Source organism: Anomaloglossus baeobatrachus, chromosome 1, assembly GCF_048569485.1.
Source record: "Anomaloglossus baeobatrachus isolate aAnoBae1 chromosome 1, aAnoBae1.hap1, whole genome shotgun sequence".
NCBI classification, from domain to species: Eukaryota; Metazoa; Chordata; class Amphibia; order Anura; family Aromobatidae; genus Anomaloglossus; species Anomaloglossus baeobatrachus.
Window position 1 is genome coordinate 590,776,501 of NC_134353.1, and position 13,375 is coordinate 590,789,875.

At 44.0% G+C, this 13,375-nt stretch overlaps 1 protein-coding gene across 1 annotated transcript in view; it reads left to right on the top strand.

Annotated features, from left to right (window-relative positions):
- Window positions 1–13,375, top strand: part of LOC142245372 (annexin A1-like) — a 78,827-nt gene that overhangs the window by 50,131 nt on the left and 15,321 nt on the right. Inside the window, exon 7 of the mRNA XM_075318026.1 lies at window positions 6,452–6,531. Within this exon, the coding sequence (XP_075174141.1) occupies window positions 6,452–6,531 (80 nt within the window). The remainder of the gene's footprint in view (window positions 1–6,451; window positions 6,532–13,375) is intronic.

Below are 13,375 nucleotides of genomic sequence, written 5' to 3' on the forward strand. Positions count from 1 at the left end.
CCAAGACTCCCGGCTTGGTAAGTAACGCCGCCGCAGCTTCAGCGTTCCCCGCAGGCAGCCAGGGCGATTCAGGGCCCAGCGCACCCTCGCCGGCAGACAGCTTCCCTGCGCTACCTGCAGCCAGGCTTCCCCCGCAGTAACCGCTCCGGGCAGCCCGGGCACCACTGGTCTCTCCTGGCCTCCCTTACTGCTCCCAGTCTCTGCAAGACTGAGAGAGAGAGAGAGAGAGAGTGTAAATAAAAAAAAAGCACTATTTACTGCCATAGGCATCTGTTCCTGATCCCTGAGTTCCCGTTCACTTACAGTGAGCTGTCCCTCCTCTGACACATATTATATGTCTAGAACTACTTCAGGGAGTATTAGCTACCTCATACTACTGCATGCCCAGATTCCCTCCACTTCTACAAGTACGGGATAACACTCTTCCACACGCACTCTGCTAGGGACCACCGGTCCTCTGGCAGGTCACCCGTCTCCAAAGTGCTGTCCCTGACCTGCCCATCTCCAGGAGTACTCCAGTGTTCTGGGGTCCTGTCCCCTTCCACGGTCAGTGTTTCATTTTCCTGCCTACTCTGCTGTACCCACTATCTAGTGTGTCTCTGTTCCTCATATCCCTATCTACCGTAGGTTCGCTATTTAGTGTGTTAATGTACCTATCTTCCACAGGGTCAGTGTTCTTTTGACCTGTCCACTTTTTATGTCAACCTGTCCACTATCCAGTGTGCCAGTGTCTCCAAGTACCCGCCCTCTACCCAGTGTACCAGTGTTTTTTTCTACGCACTGGTCTACTACACCAGTGCGCCAGTGTCTTCATGTACCTGTCCACTACCCAGTGTGCCAGTGTTTTCTCTTTGCCCTGGTCTACACCAGTGTGCCCGTGATCTCCACCTGTGTGTCAGTGTCTTTATGCACCTGTCCACTATCCAATATGCCTGTCTTTTCTCTATGCACTAGTCTTCACCAGTGTGCAAGTATCTCTATGTACCTGTTCGCTATCTGGTGTGCCAGTGTTTTTTCTACGCACTGGTCTACACCGGCATGCCACCGTTTCTCTACGCACCGGCCTACACCAGTATGCCAGTGTTTCTTTATGTACTAGTTTTCATCGGTGTGCTAGTGTTTCCTCGTACTTGTCCACTATCCAGTGGGCCAACTTTTTCTCTATGCACTGACCTACTCCTGTGTGCCAGCGTTTCCCTGTACCTGTCCACTATCCGGTGTGCCAGTGTCTGCGTCATGCCTGTGTGCTCCAATACCCAGGTCCCTTTGGGGATCCAGCCCGCAATTCCGTGGGTCAGTGTTTTCTACGTGCATTTGTTTACTCTGGTGTACCAGGGTTTTCACAAGCCCTTACACTACTCAGTGTAACAGTGTTTCTATGCGCACCTGTCTACACCACTGTAACAGTGTTGTGTGAACCTACCCACTGTTTAGGGTGTCAGGTTTCTACTTGCACCTGTCCGTTTCAGTGTGCTAAAAGTTTTTCTATCAACCTGTCCACCATCCAGATTGACAGTTCCATAGATCTGTTCACTTGCTTGTGTGCCAGCGTCTCTATTTGTCGGTCCATCTTCCAGGGTGCCAGTATCCACTATCCAGTGTTTCTCTATGCACCTACCCACCATCCGGTGTGCTAGTATTTCCAGAACGTGCCCTCTATCTTGTGTGCCAGTGTTTCTGTATGCACCTGTCTACTACAGCGTGAGAGTGATTTGATGAGCCTGCCTACTATCCTATGGGCCAGCACTTATCAGAAACTGAAGCCAAATACAGCAACAGGCTCGAGTGCCTTGTTCAGCTTTTCCGCTCATCTTTGACCGAGGCGAGAGCTCCATCCAACACTGCCCCATGATGCGGCACGCCAGCAGCTGTCACATTCACTGCCAGTATTCAAGATCGATAATCCTGCCCGCTATCCAATGGGCTAGCGTTTCTCCTGACCAGAAGCTGGCTACCGTAACAGGTATGTGTTGCTCTGCTCACGACCCAGTGAGTCGAACAGACTACCTCACCTAGCGGGTCATGCACCTCCTTCATCTTCGACTGAGGCGAGGACTGTGGTCTCCATGGACCCCTAACACAGTACGGCAGCAACTGTCATTAAGTTGCTTCCCAGTGACCCGAGGCTTTCTCCTACTTCAAACCACTCATTTGGGTAAACAGGAGGTAAGCCATGGTCCTCCGACCAGTGCATTGTCTTCTTTTTTCTGCAGCAGTTATTTTCTCACTTCTCAGCGATCTTCAGCCATCTCCTACCTGACACCATACGTGTAACAAGATCTTGAGGTAAGGTAACACGTGACCATCTGACTGGAGGGTCGTGTGATTCACTCCCTGCAGCAACCACGGACCCCATGACTCCGCACAGCAGCAGCTCTCTTTTAGTCGCTTCCCAGTGACCCGGGACCTCCTCCTACCTCACACCATTCATCTACGGTAGCCACGAGGTAAGGCTTTTTTCTCTGACCGTATGTTGGCTGCGTCGTTTCTTGAGGCAGCAGTCATTTTGCTTCTCAAATGAGGTAAGCAGGGTACGGCTCTGTCTGCTAACCGGTATGTTGTCTGCTTTACTTCCTGCCACCCTCCTCGGGTGGTTCATAGTACTTCTAGTATCCGCCTATTGTTTGGCCTAGACCAGTCTTAGCCGTGCCCTTTACTAGGGTTCCAGCCAGGTACTGCATATGTTTAAATCCATAGGTCGTTACTTACATTCTCTCTCTTCCAGATAGAGATCAGATTTTCTCAGTCCCTTCACAGATAACAGATGAAGTTAAGAACCAGACACAGGATCGTCTAGCAAGTATCGATTCAACGGAGGACCAGTTTCACCAACGGACTTCTAGTATCCTGACGGCCCAGTTATTGGGCTCACATTTCCGGACCAGCTGTAGGTTTTAAGCATCGTCTTCTGGCCATTTTCCGCGACAGAATTCTTCAGAGAGCCCTGAATGCTCAGGCCACTGGGTGTTTCCACCTGAACACTCAACGCTACAGCGAGTGGTCCCCATCTGATCCGCCAGTCTTCGCTAACACCTAGACAGGACCTGCTTCAGTTTCAGGCCAAGAGGGGTCTGCCTCCCTTTCCCTCTCTTGTAGCCATTCTAGATGGCTCGTGGAGATATGCTAGATCTCTTCGAATTCTCTGCCATACAAAATTCCATGGTTGCTCTCCACCGCTTGGGCTCAGACGCTCGTGGATTCATGCACTTCTCGAATATAGCACTAATTCAAAACCAGTAGGTAATACAGAAGAATTCCAACATGTACAACTTAATCAGATATAGCAACATGTGATATTAAAACTTAACCTTTAATTGGGTTATTTAAAATGACGTAAATAACATACAGTGATCCAAACACCAATTAAAACCAGAAAAATGTTGAGGCCAATACAGTTCATATATTTATGGCGCCAACATATTTCAATATACAGGGGAACGGGAAACGTTCACCCTTTACAACCAACACAGGAGGGGTAGGGAGATCTTGTGCATAGTTGGCTATAATGGCACTGCTAGTAAGCTGAATTATTGCTGGGTGTATGTAGAATACAGGATATATATATGATCACAATAAAAATAGTATGCCAATTAACCCAGTCAGCATTAGTACTATTAGGCTTAAATGGATGAAAATAATCGCCCAGCTGTAAATTTACAATAGTGTAAAATACCAACAAAGGACAATTTAAGCCGAAACAAACACCATAGACTGTAATATCTAAAAGATGGTGACTCCTATATGGATATACTATGCTAGATATCAATTATATCTTATGGCCGGTTGATCTTACAAAAGGAGGCAAGATGGATCTTCCGGCTCAATACGGTCTCCCCCTCTGGTTTGAATGAACAACTCAACTATGGATGCTTTATATAAATATTGGTCTCTTCATCCTCTCTCTACTTGTCTGTTAGCTTCCTGTTTGGTATTCTAGTAATTGTCATTTGAATTCCCCTATCAGGTTGTATATTTTCCTGATGTCCTATTGGGATATTGTATATATATCTGACTGCCTTTGCAAGTCACTCTATATCACTTTCTATCTCATCAACATGAGTTCAGTATATCCCCCTTGTGCCCCCCCTTCCCCCCCTCTCCAATCTTGGCTATTTACATCATATTGGTACTATTATTATACCTGGGTAGTGCTGTTGGATAATATATCTTTTGATCCATAATCATATGTTTTTATGTGGGTTACACCCACCCACCACATGCACTATCTACTGATTTCACCTCATGAATGAATATCACATGAGTGATCTAAACATCTATAGCTTGAATAGATTGGTTACATATAAACTCCAATTTTGTATTCTCTGGTATGGTCAGGTTGCTGTGGTGTAACTTTTGACTTCCCCCTTTTTTCTTATAATGTGGGAGGATTGTATGTTCTTCAATGTGTCTGCAGTGTGTATTTGTATGTGATGATAAAGTTTTAAAGGTTAAGTTTTAATATCACATGTTGCTATATCTGATTCATGCACTTCTCAAGCAGAGTCTCTGCCAGACCATTTAACCTCACCTATTCTCGGTCATTTCTTCCCCTTCGTTGTCACTTCTGGTTGCGACGTGATAACGCGTTTTCACGTCACTCTTCCGTTTTCCTTACCACCTTCTCAGGATAGGCGTCACTCCTCTGGTCGGCTAGCGCTTAGGCCAGTGACATAGTCCGAGCCTTTCCTTGCGTCCCCCTTGGAAGGGTTTTTTCTTTCTCCCATCCCAGGTCGTACATCCCAGGTCTTGTGCCTATTTTCAGTCACAAGAGCATTCCCCCATAGGGGGTTCTCCTTCCAGTATTTCACTTCAGTGGCCATCTAGTACCCGAATCTGGAGTTCGAGTTTTCCCAGTCACGCCATTGTAGATGCCCGGACTCTCTTCTCCTGTCTGTCATGTGAAAGTGGAAGTTGGTTATTGGATTTCCCTCGGCTCCTTAACCTTCTCTTTTTGTCTCCGGACTTTGCAAGTTTTTTCTGGACTTCTTTACACAGGGGAATTATCTCCCGTATTTTTTTCCCGCCTGCAGGCTGTTCCATCCACTAGGGTCAGATCACTTCCATCGGTTCTGTAAAATCAACAGGTCAAGTCCCCCTATGGCGGAGTTCCCCTACGCTCTCCTCGAGTAGCTCATCTCTTCTCTCAGCCCAACTCCCCTGCACATTTTCAGGCAGTTGGTGTTCCCTTTTAGTCATTCTACGGCAGTAAAGGGCCAAGGCACGGTGGGCCTCCGCTTACCTGGCACTTACCTACCAGGTGCCTTAGCTCTTCCCTCTTTCTTCCATTCTCAAACGTAGCACCAGGGTCAAGTCAGGCTTTTTTCTCTTGTCCTATTGCTGTCAGTCGCCTTAGATTCTTAGGTGCATATTTCAGAGGATGCAACTTTTTCCCTGATCATTCTAATCCCCGCACATGCGGTTTATACTAGATCTAAGTACTCCCTAGTACTCTTAACTCTTCCCCCTATACTTCGGCTCCTGCCGGGTAGGTTTTCCTTACGGTGTCTAGGGCCAGGTTCCGGTCACAGAATCTCGTCTGTGCTAACCCTGTTTTCGGGTCTTTCTCTTCCCACCCTTGGGGACTGCTTTAGGACGTCCCATGGTTTCCTGTGTCCCCCAATGAAGTGATAGAGAAAAGTAGATTTTGGGTACTCACCGTAAAATCTCTTTCTCGGAGCCTTCATTGGGGGACACAGCACCCGCCCTTTTCTAAGACTTCAATGGATCCGGAATGTTCTGGATTTCAAGCTTCTCCTCGTACTGCTTTTACACAAACTGATCTCCTCAGCTCCGGTCGGTGGGTGTATACTACGGGGGAGGAGCCAACTTTTTTATTTGCATAGTGTCAGCCTCCTAGTCCCAGCAGCATACACCCATGGATTCATGTGTCCCCCAATGAAGGCTCCGAGAAAGAGATTTTACGGTGAGTACCCAAAATCTACTTTTTTTGGTCATTGAATCTTTTTCTTTCTTTAAATATTTGGAAATACAGTGGATTTAGAAGTTTAGTCTATAAATTCAAAGGACATCATCCAAGCCTGCAAAACTGAATCTAGATTTTTTTCTTACTAATAAAATGGGCTTTTCCACATAGTTAATTATTATATTGCAGCTTATGAACAGATTTTGATTTCCATTACTGATAATTGTTCATCTGTACTTGGTTGTTTTCAATGTCTATGTGAAATAATTATGATGATTAGTAAACTTTACAGATTAATTTGTTGTTTATGAGCATTTTTTCGGTGGCTGAAAACTCTCAGATAATTTTCACAAATACAAATATACTAATAAGATATCTCTGGTCAGTTAACTCCACTATGGCAGACAACAAATTCCTCTTTACAATAAAAACACCATGTTTTCATGGAAAACTTTATTATATTTTGTTTTACAAGGTTTTAAAAAATTCTGTACATCCCTTTAACAAATGTACAACTTTACGTTACAGTATTCAAGAATGATCTGGCAAAGGATATTACCTCTGATACATCTGGAGATTTTCAAAAAGCATTGCTTGCACTTGCTAAGGTATTTGTATTTATAACTTATATATTTAATAATCTGTACATAGCATACAGTTAATAATAGGTCACTACCCAGACCTAGAAATTATTTTACTCGAGAACACTATATTAATATAAATTCAATTAAATAGTGGTACCAATCCAATTTGTTAAAATGCATAATCTTTATTAATCTTTTTAAAATAATTTACAACAAGTGTCCTCTATAAGGTGAGCAGTATTGTATACAATCAATGAATATTTAATTGTCATGCATTGGTATATTCTTTTTATAACTACATAGTGCACACTCATATGTTTATACTGTGCATGACTAAATCAGTTGTCATTTTCCATATCAGAATGGTTGTAACTAATGACAGTTGCTGTTTATTTAAGGAATAGCATGAGAAAATAAATTCACATTTTATCACAACCTTGTACTCAATTAAATGATGTTGTCTCCTGCACTAATCTAGTTTTGATGCATAATGCCCGTTAATGATAAGTACTGTGCAGGGCTAAGTCAATTACATTTACATCAGAGTAGCTAATGAAAAATACTGTCTGCATATGGGGTAACACAGGAGAATGAGTTCACGTTAAGTAACAATTGTATACTCACAGCTTTGGTGTTATAGTGCAATTAGCACCCAATGCGAACCCCAGGGACTGCTGGTGATGTGGTATTGTTACTACTACTGGTCAGTATTGGTTGTTATTATGGCATGGAGGGTTAACTGTTACTGGATGCAGTGGGGTTCGCATTGGGTGTTAATTGCACTATAAGGGTGGAAACACATCTATGCTAGTAAAATTGGTCCGACTGGGCTGAAAAAAACTCGGCTGATTTTAGTTCACGTTAGGTCTGAGTGCAACGCAAGTGCGATGCTTTTTCTGAATAAATTAATGATTTTACTAGCGTGTGTAATACGTGTGTAATGCGTATTTTTTACTATGTCATCTGCCATTCAGCACTGCTACATGGCCGCTGACAGCAGACACAGACAGCCATGCAGCAGAGCTTAATGGCAGATGACAGCAGACACAGACAGAGCCGCACTGTCAGAATGTAACTATGGGGAGATAAGGTATGCACACCAGTGACTATGTAAGGGGAATACATGAAATAGCAGAAACTGCTGTGTGAATACTGACTTGAAAAATTCAATAGCTATATGTAAGAGTGAAAATGTGAAAAATGGAATCTGCATTACTGCCATGAACATATGAATCAAGAGAAATTTAGCTACTGAATTGATCAATGCAATAGAGCCCCAACACTACGCCAAAGTATTTCTCTACGTTGGGGTCCCTAGCTTGTGTGTGTCCTCTCATGCAGTTAAAAAACTTACCGTGTATGGGAAGCTGAGACCCAGGCTATATATACGATGTGGATTGGCAATAGGTGTGTGTGGGGAGGGTTCACAAACGAAAAACTACTAACAAATAAGGAATAACGTTTGGAACACCATTCTAAGTCCAAACTGGGTGCAAAAACCTAAAAAACATCACTATGGGGAGATAAAGTATGCACACCAGTGACTATGTAAGGGGAATACATAAAATAGCAGAAACTGCTGTGTGAATACTGACTTGAAAAATCCTGCGTGAGAGGACACACACAAGCTAGGGACCCCAACGTAGAGAAATACTTTGGCGTAGTGTTGGGGCTCTATTGCATTGATCAATTCAGTAGCTAAATTTCTCTTGATTCATATGTTCATGGCAGTAATGCAGATTCCATTTTTCACATTTTCACTCTTACATATAGCTATTGAATTTTTCAAGTCAGTATTCACACAGCAGTTTCTGCTATTTCATGTATTCCCCTTACATAGTCACTGGTGTGCATACCTTATCTCCCCATAGTGATGTTTTTTTAGGTTTTTGCACCCAGTTCAGACTTAGAATGGTGTTCCAAACGTTATTCCTTATTTGCACTGTCAGAATGAACTCGGGTGAACTTCACCCGACTTCATTGTCATGCTGCGGCTCTGTCTGTGTGCCACGTCCTGATTAGCGGTCACCTGTGAAGGGCTCACCGGTGACCGCTAATCCCCCGAGTGAATGAAGTTAGCAGCCCTCTCTCATACTCACGGATCCCCGATCCCCGGCGCGGCGCTGCACGGCATTCACACTGCTCCGGCGGCTTTTACTATTTTGAAAAAGCCGGCCGCTCATTAAACTATCTCGTATTCCTTGCTTTCCCCGCCCACAGGCGCCTATGATTGGTTGCAGTGAGACACGCCTCCACGCTGAGTGACAGCTGTCTCACTGCAACCAATCACAGCAGCCGGGTCTATGCTGTGCAGTAAAATAAATAAATAAATAATTTTAAAAAATGGCGCGCGGTCCCCCCCCAATTTTAATACCAGCCAGATACAGCCATACGGCTGAAGGCTGGTATTCTCAGGATGGGGAGCTCCACGTTATGGGGAGCCCCCCAGCCTAACAATATCAGTCAGCAGCCACCCAGAATTGCCGCATACATTAGATGCGACAGTTCTGGGACTGTACCCGGCTCTTCCCGATTTGCCCTGGTGCATTGGCAAATCGGGGTAATGAGGAGTTAATGGCAGCCCATAGCTGCCACTAAATCCTAGATTAATCATGTCAGGCGTCTATGAGACACCCTCCATGATTAATCTGTAAATTACAGTAAATAAACACACACACCTTAAAAAATCATTTATTAGAAATTAAAAACACTAACAAATTTTCTGGTTCAGCAATTTAATAAGCCCCAAAAAGTATTTTACTGCACAGCATAGACCCGCCCACCGGCTGCTGTGATTGGTTGCAGTGAGACAGCTGTCACTCAGCGTGGGGGCGTGTCTCACTGCAACCAATCATAGGCGCCGGAGGGAGGGTAAAGCAGGGAATACGAGATTGTTTAATGAGCGGCCGGCTTTTTCAAAAGAGGAGAAGCTGCCGGAGCAGTGTGAATGCCGTGCAGCGCCGCACCGGAGATCGGGGATTGGTGAGTATGAGAGAGGGGGGGAGAGGGTTAGAGCGACATGGACAGAGAGTGAGGGACAGAGATAGTGACCGACCGACAGACCGACAGAGAGATAGTGACCGACGCAGAGAGAATGGAGTCCGAGAGGGAGACACCGACTGACAGAGAATAGTGATTGACAGACATTGTGAGACCTCACTCGTTTCCAGATTTTTAGGAAACATGCGAGAAATGTATTTGGAAAATCGGATGACACTAGGATGGTGTGAGTGCCGTCCCGTGACATCCGATTTTTTTACACGCTCCCATAGACTTGCATTGGAGATACTCGCAGTAGAAACTCGCAAAAAAGCAGCATGCTGCGATTTTTTTCTCAGTCCGATTTGGACTGAGAAAAAAATCGCAGATGAGAGCTGAATCATTCACTAACATGTGTTTGATTCCAATGCGAGATTTTCTCGCATTGCTCTACTGCGAGAAACTTGCAAGTGAGAAGCAGCCCTAACACCAAAGCTGTGAGTATACAATTGTTACTTAACGTTAACTCATTCACCTGTGTTACCCCATATGCAGACAGTATTTTTCATTAGTTACTCTGATGTTGTAAATGTAATTGACTTAGCCCTGCACAGTACTTATCATGAACGGGCATTATGCAGCAACTAGATTAGAGCAGGAGACAACAACATCATTTAATTGAGTACAAGGTTGTGATAAAATGTGAATTTATTTTCTCATGCTATTCCTTAAATAAAAAGCAACTGTCATTAGTTACAACCATTCTGATATGGAAAATGACAACTGATTTAGTCATGCACAGTATAAACATATGAGTGTGCACTATGTAGTTATAAAAAGAATATACCAATGCATGACAATTAAATATTCATTGATTGTATACAATACTGCTCACCTTATAGAGGACACTTGTTGTAAATTATTTTTAAAAGATTAATAAAGATTATGCATTTTAACGAATTGGATTGGTACCACTCTTTCGTTGGATTTACATAGCACACAGTGTAAGAGAATCCATACACCAAATTCAGGTCTAGGCCTATTGGGCCTTTAGAAGGAGGACCCGAGTTGTGTTTGGTCTAAGCCCCAATGCTCCTATGTGGAAACAGCATAAGTAGACATTCCCATTGTATGAAGAAGTGCTCTGGCATCAAAAATGAGGGTGGGAAAGTAGCCCAAAATTCATTCAAAGTTTGTAAAGGGCGTAACAAAAAACAGACTCTCTGTTCTTTTTGGAAAAAAAATCGTACCATAATGGGAATGGGCAGTGTCATTTTTGTTATTCGGGTAACTTATCAGAAAAATAAGAAAATTAGATTAATGGCTAGAAATCCATGAATTAATTAATCGAATCAAATTTGGTGTGAATTGAAATTGCTCTTAAAAGACAATTATTATTCTTTGGGTCTGAAGAGACTCCAAACCGTAATAAACAGGGGCTGGGATGTGCTAAAAATATAAAATAAAAGATTATACTCAAAGACCATTGTCATATACACACTTCTTTATAAGAGACATGGGGTGTGCCTGCAAGGGATAGTTTATTTTCCACTTAACCTCTGTTATAGGCTATATAGTGATACAAACCACACAACTGGCTACACAACATAACTCGCTGCCACTGCTCATCAAACACACGGGGTGATGAGTCTCCGAAATATACTCTTGTCTGACAATCAAATGGTTCACACACTCTCTGTAAGGCTATGAATTTAGAGCATACATGGATCAAAGTTATTAAAGATTTAAGCTTTAATATAAAAAATATGCAGTGCTTACAATAAAAAGGTATACATTATAAAAACGTAACACAAGTATGTAAAACAGTAAAAAAATAAAACAGGAGAAATAACAGAAATACCTAAATGTTCCAATGTAAAGTTGTCTTCTGTTTGCTTCGGGGAGAAGAAATTGAAATATGGAACACAATCCAACACGGGCAGGCCCCCACATGTGAACAGCTTTCTTTTGTGCCACCCATTATATTTCCAGGATGGCTTACTTTTTAATATTCTAAATGCAGGTCTGTGACTGGATCATTGGCTAATTAAGAGGTGGGCAGATTGCATAATAAATTCTCTATTTCTTCTAAACACCCCCTTCTTATAGTGAATAGAAAATATCAAACCTGGCCACAAGGGACCAACTGTTCAGGCTGTGAAGGTTAAAGTCCCAGGAACTAATCTGTCAAAAAGTATATGACCCTGTTTTACTCAGAAAAAGGTTTGACCTGGGAAGTGCAATTTCCGGTCTCTGTGTAAACGAATCTCAGACTGGCTGACTTTTTCCCAAGAGTTCTTCTGCTGTAATTACCTGTCCACAACAGGCAGTCCTGTTTCAATGTAGCTTGAAGTGTCAGCTTTTCCTCTCTCGTCTCTAGTTAGAACTAATCCCATATGTTCAATGTGGGGATTTACTCTTTATCCTGAGATGTCTTATGAATTTGACAATTTCTCTAGAACATCTTCCCCTTTTAGAGGTGTCATGGGAGACTGAATTACAGATTGTCTCCCAAGCCTATCTCACTACACAACCTCCCAGAACCCCACAATACCCTTTCCTTTTTGGACTTGAAAATGGGCTTCTCCTCAAGATTACTTAGCGCCTCAAGACTGGCATCTGCAAGATTGACAGTGCAGTCCAAAACACCTGGATAGATGTAACCAGAAGCAGTGCTAAGGTCCCAATCTCACAGGAACCTTCTAAGGCCTGCTGTGGGTCAGTAGTTGATTCTGTTATCCCACTGGATGATGAGGGTCCAGAAGGTAGTACACTGCCTATGTTCTGGGCACTCTGATTGCGAGTGACAATGGCTACATAGTCTGTTTCCCTGGGGCATAACAACACTTAGGAGTGCTTTACATGCTCCGACATCGCTAGCATCGGCTAGCGATGTCGTGTGCGATAGCACCCGCCCCCGTCGGTGGCACGATATGTGGTGATCGCTGCCGTAGCGAACATTATTGCTACGGCAGCGTCACACGCACATACCTGCCTAGCGACATCAGTGTCACCAGCGAACCGCCTCCTTTCTAAGGGGGCGGTTCGTTCAGCGTCACAGCGACGTCACAGCAGCGAGACTGAACTGCCGCCCAATAGAAAAGCAGGGGAGGAGATGAGCGGCCGGAACATGCCGCCCACCTCCTTCCTTCCTCCTTTTCCAGTGGACGCAGGTAAGGAGATGTTTGTTGTTCCAGCGGCGTCACACATAGCGATGTGTGCTGCCGCAGGAACGACAAACAACATCGTTACTGCAGCAGCAACGATAATTGGGAAGAGGGGGGCATGTCACCGATGAGCGATTTTGAACGTTTTTGCGACGATTCAAAATCACTCATAGGTGTCACACACAACGACATCGCTTAAGCGACCGAATGTGCGTCATAAATTCCGTGACCCCAACGAGATCGCTTTAGCAATCTCGTAGCGTGTAAAGCCACCTTAAGAGTGAAGCAGATAATATAATCAAATATATAATAACTACTCAAACCATAGGGAAACCTAGGTGCATTACCCCCTGGGAAGTTTGGAAATCAAAAAGGTCCATGGAGCCTCTGTTAGGAGTCTCAACACAGAAAATGGCCAGATACCCTCCGGGAAGAACCTAGCCTAGGAGTGGCTCTTTTTAGAAGACTACCATAACCATCATATTAAGGGCCCCTTTTAGTCAATATCCAGCTCTTTGACGAGTTTAAAGATATGACAAGGGAAATACCAAGGCCAGGTATCCATCCACAGACAGCTGTTTCGGGGTATTGCCCCTCATCAGTGTGGAGTACCTTTTTGATTTGCATACTTCCCAGGGGTCAATGCACCTAGGATTTCACTGTGTTGAGCGCCCTCGCTGGCTGCCGGCAGTGTTTTCTCTGGCTGGTCTCCCCAAGATCAG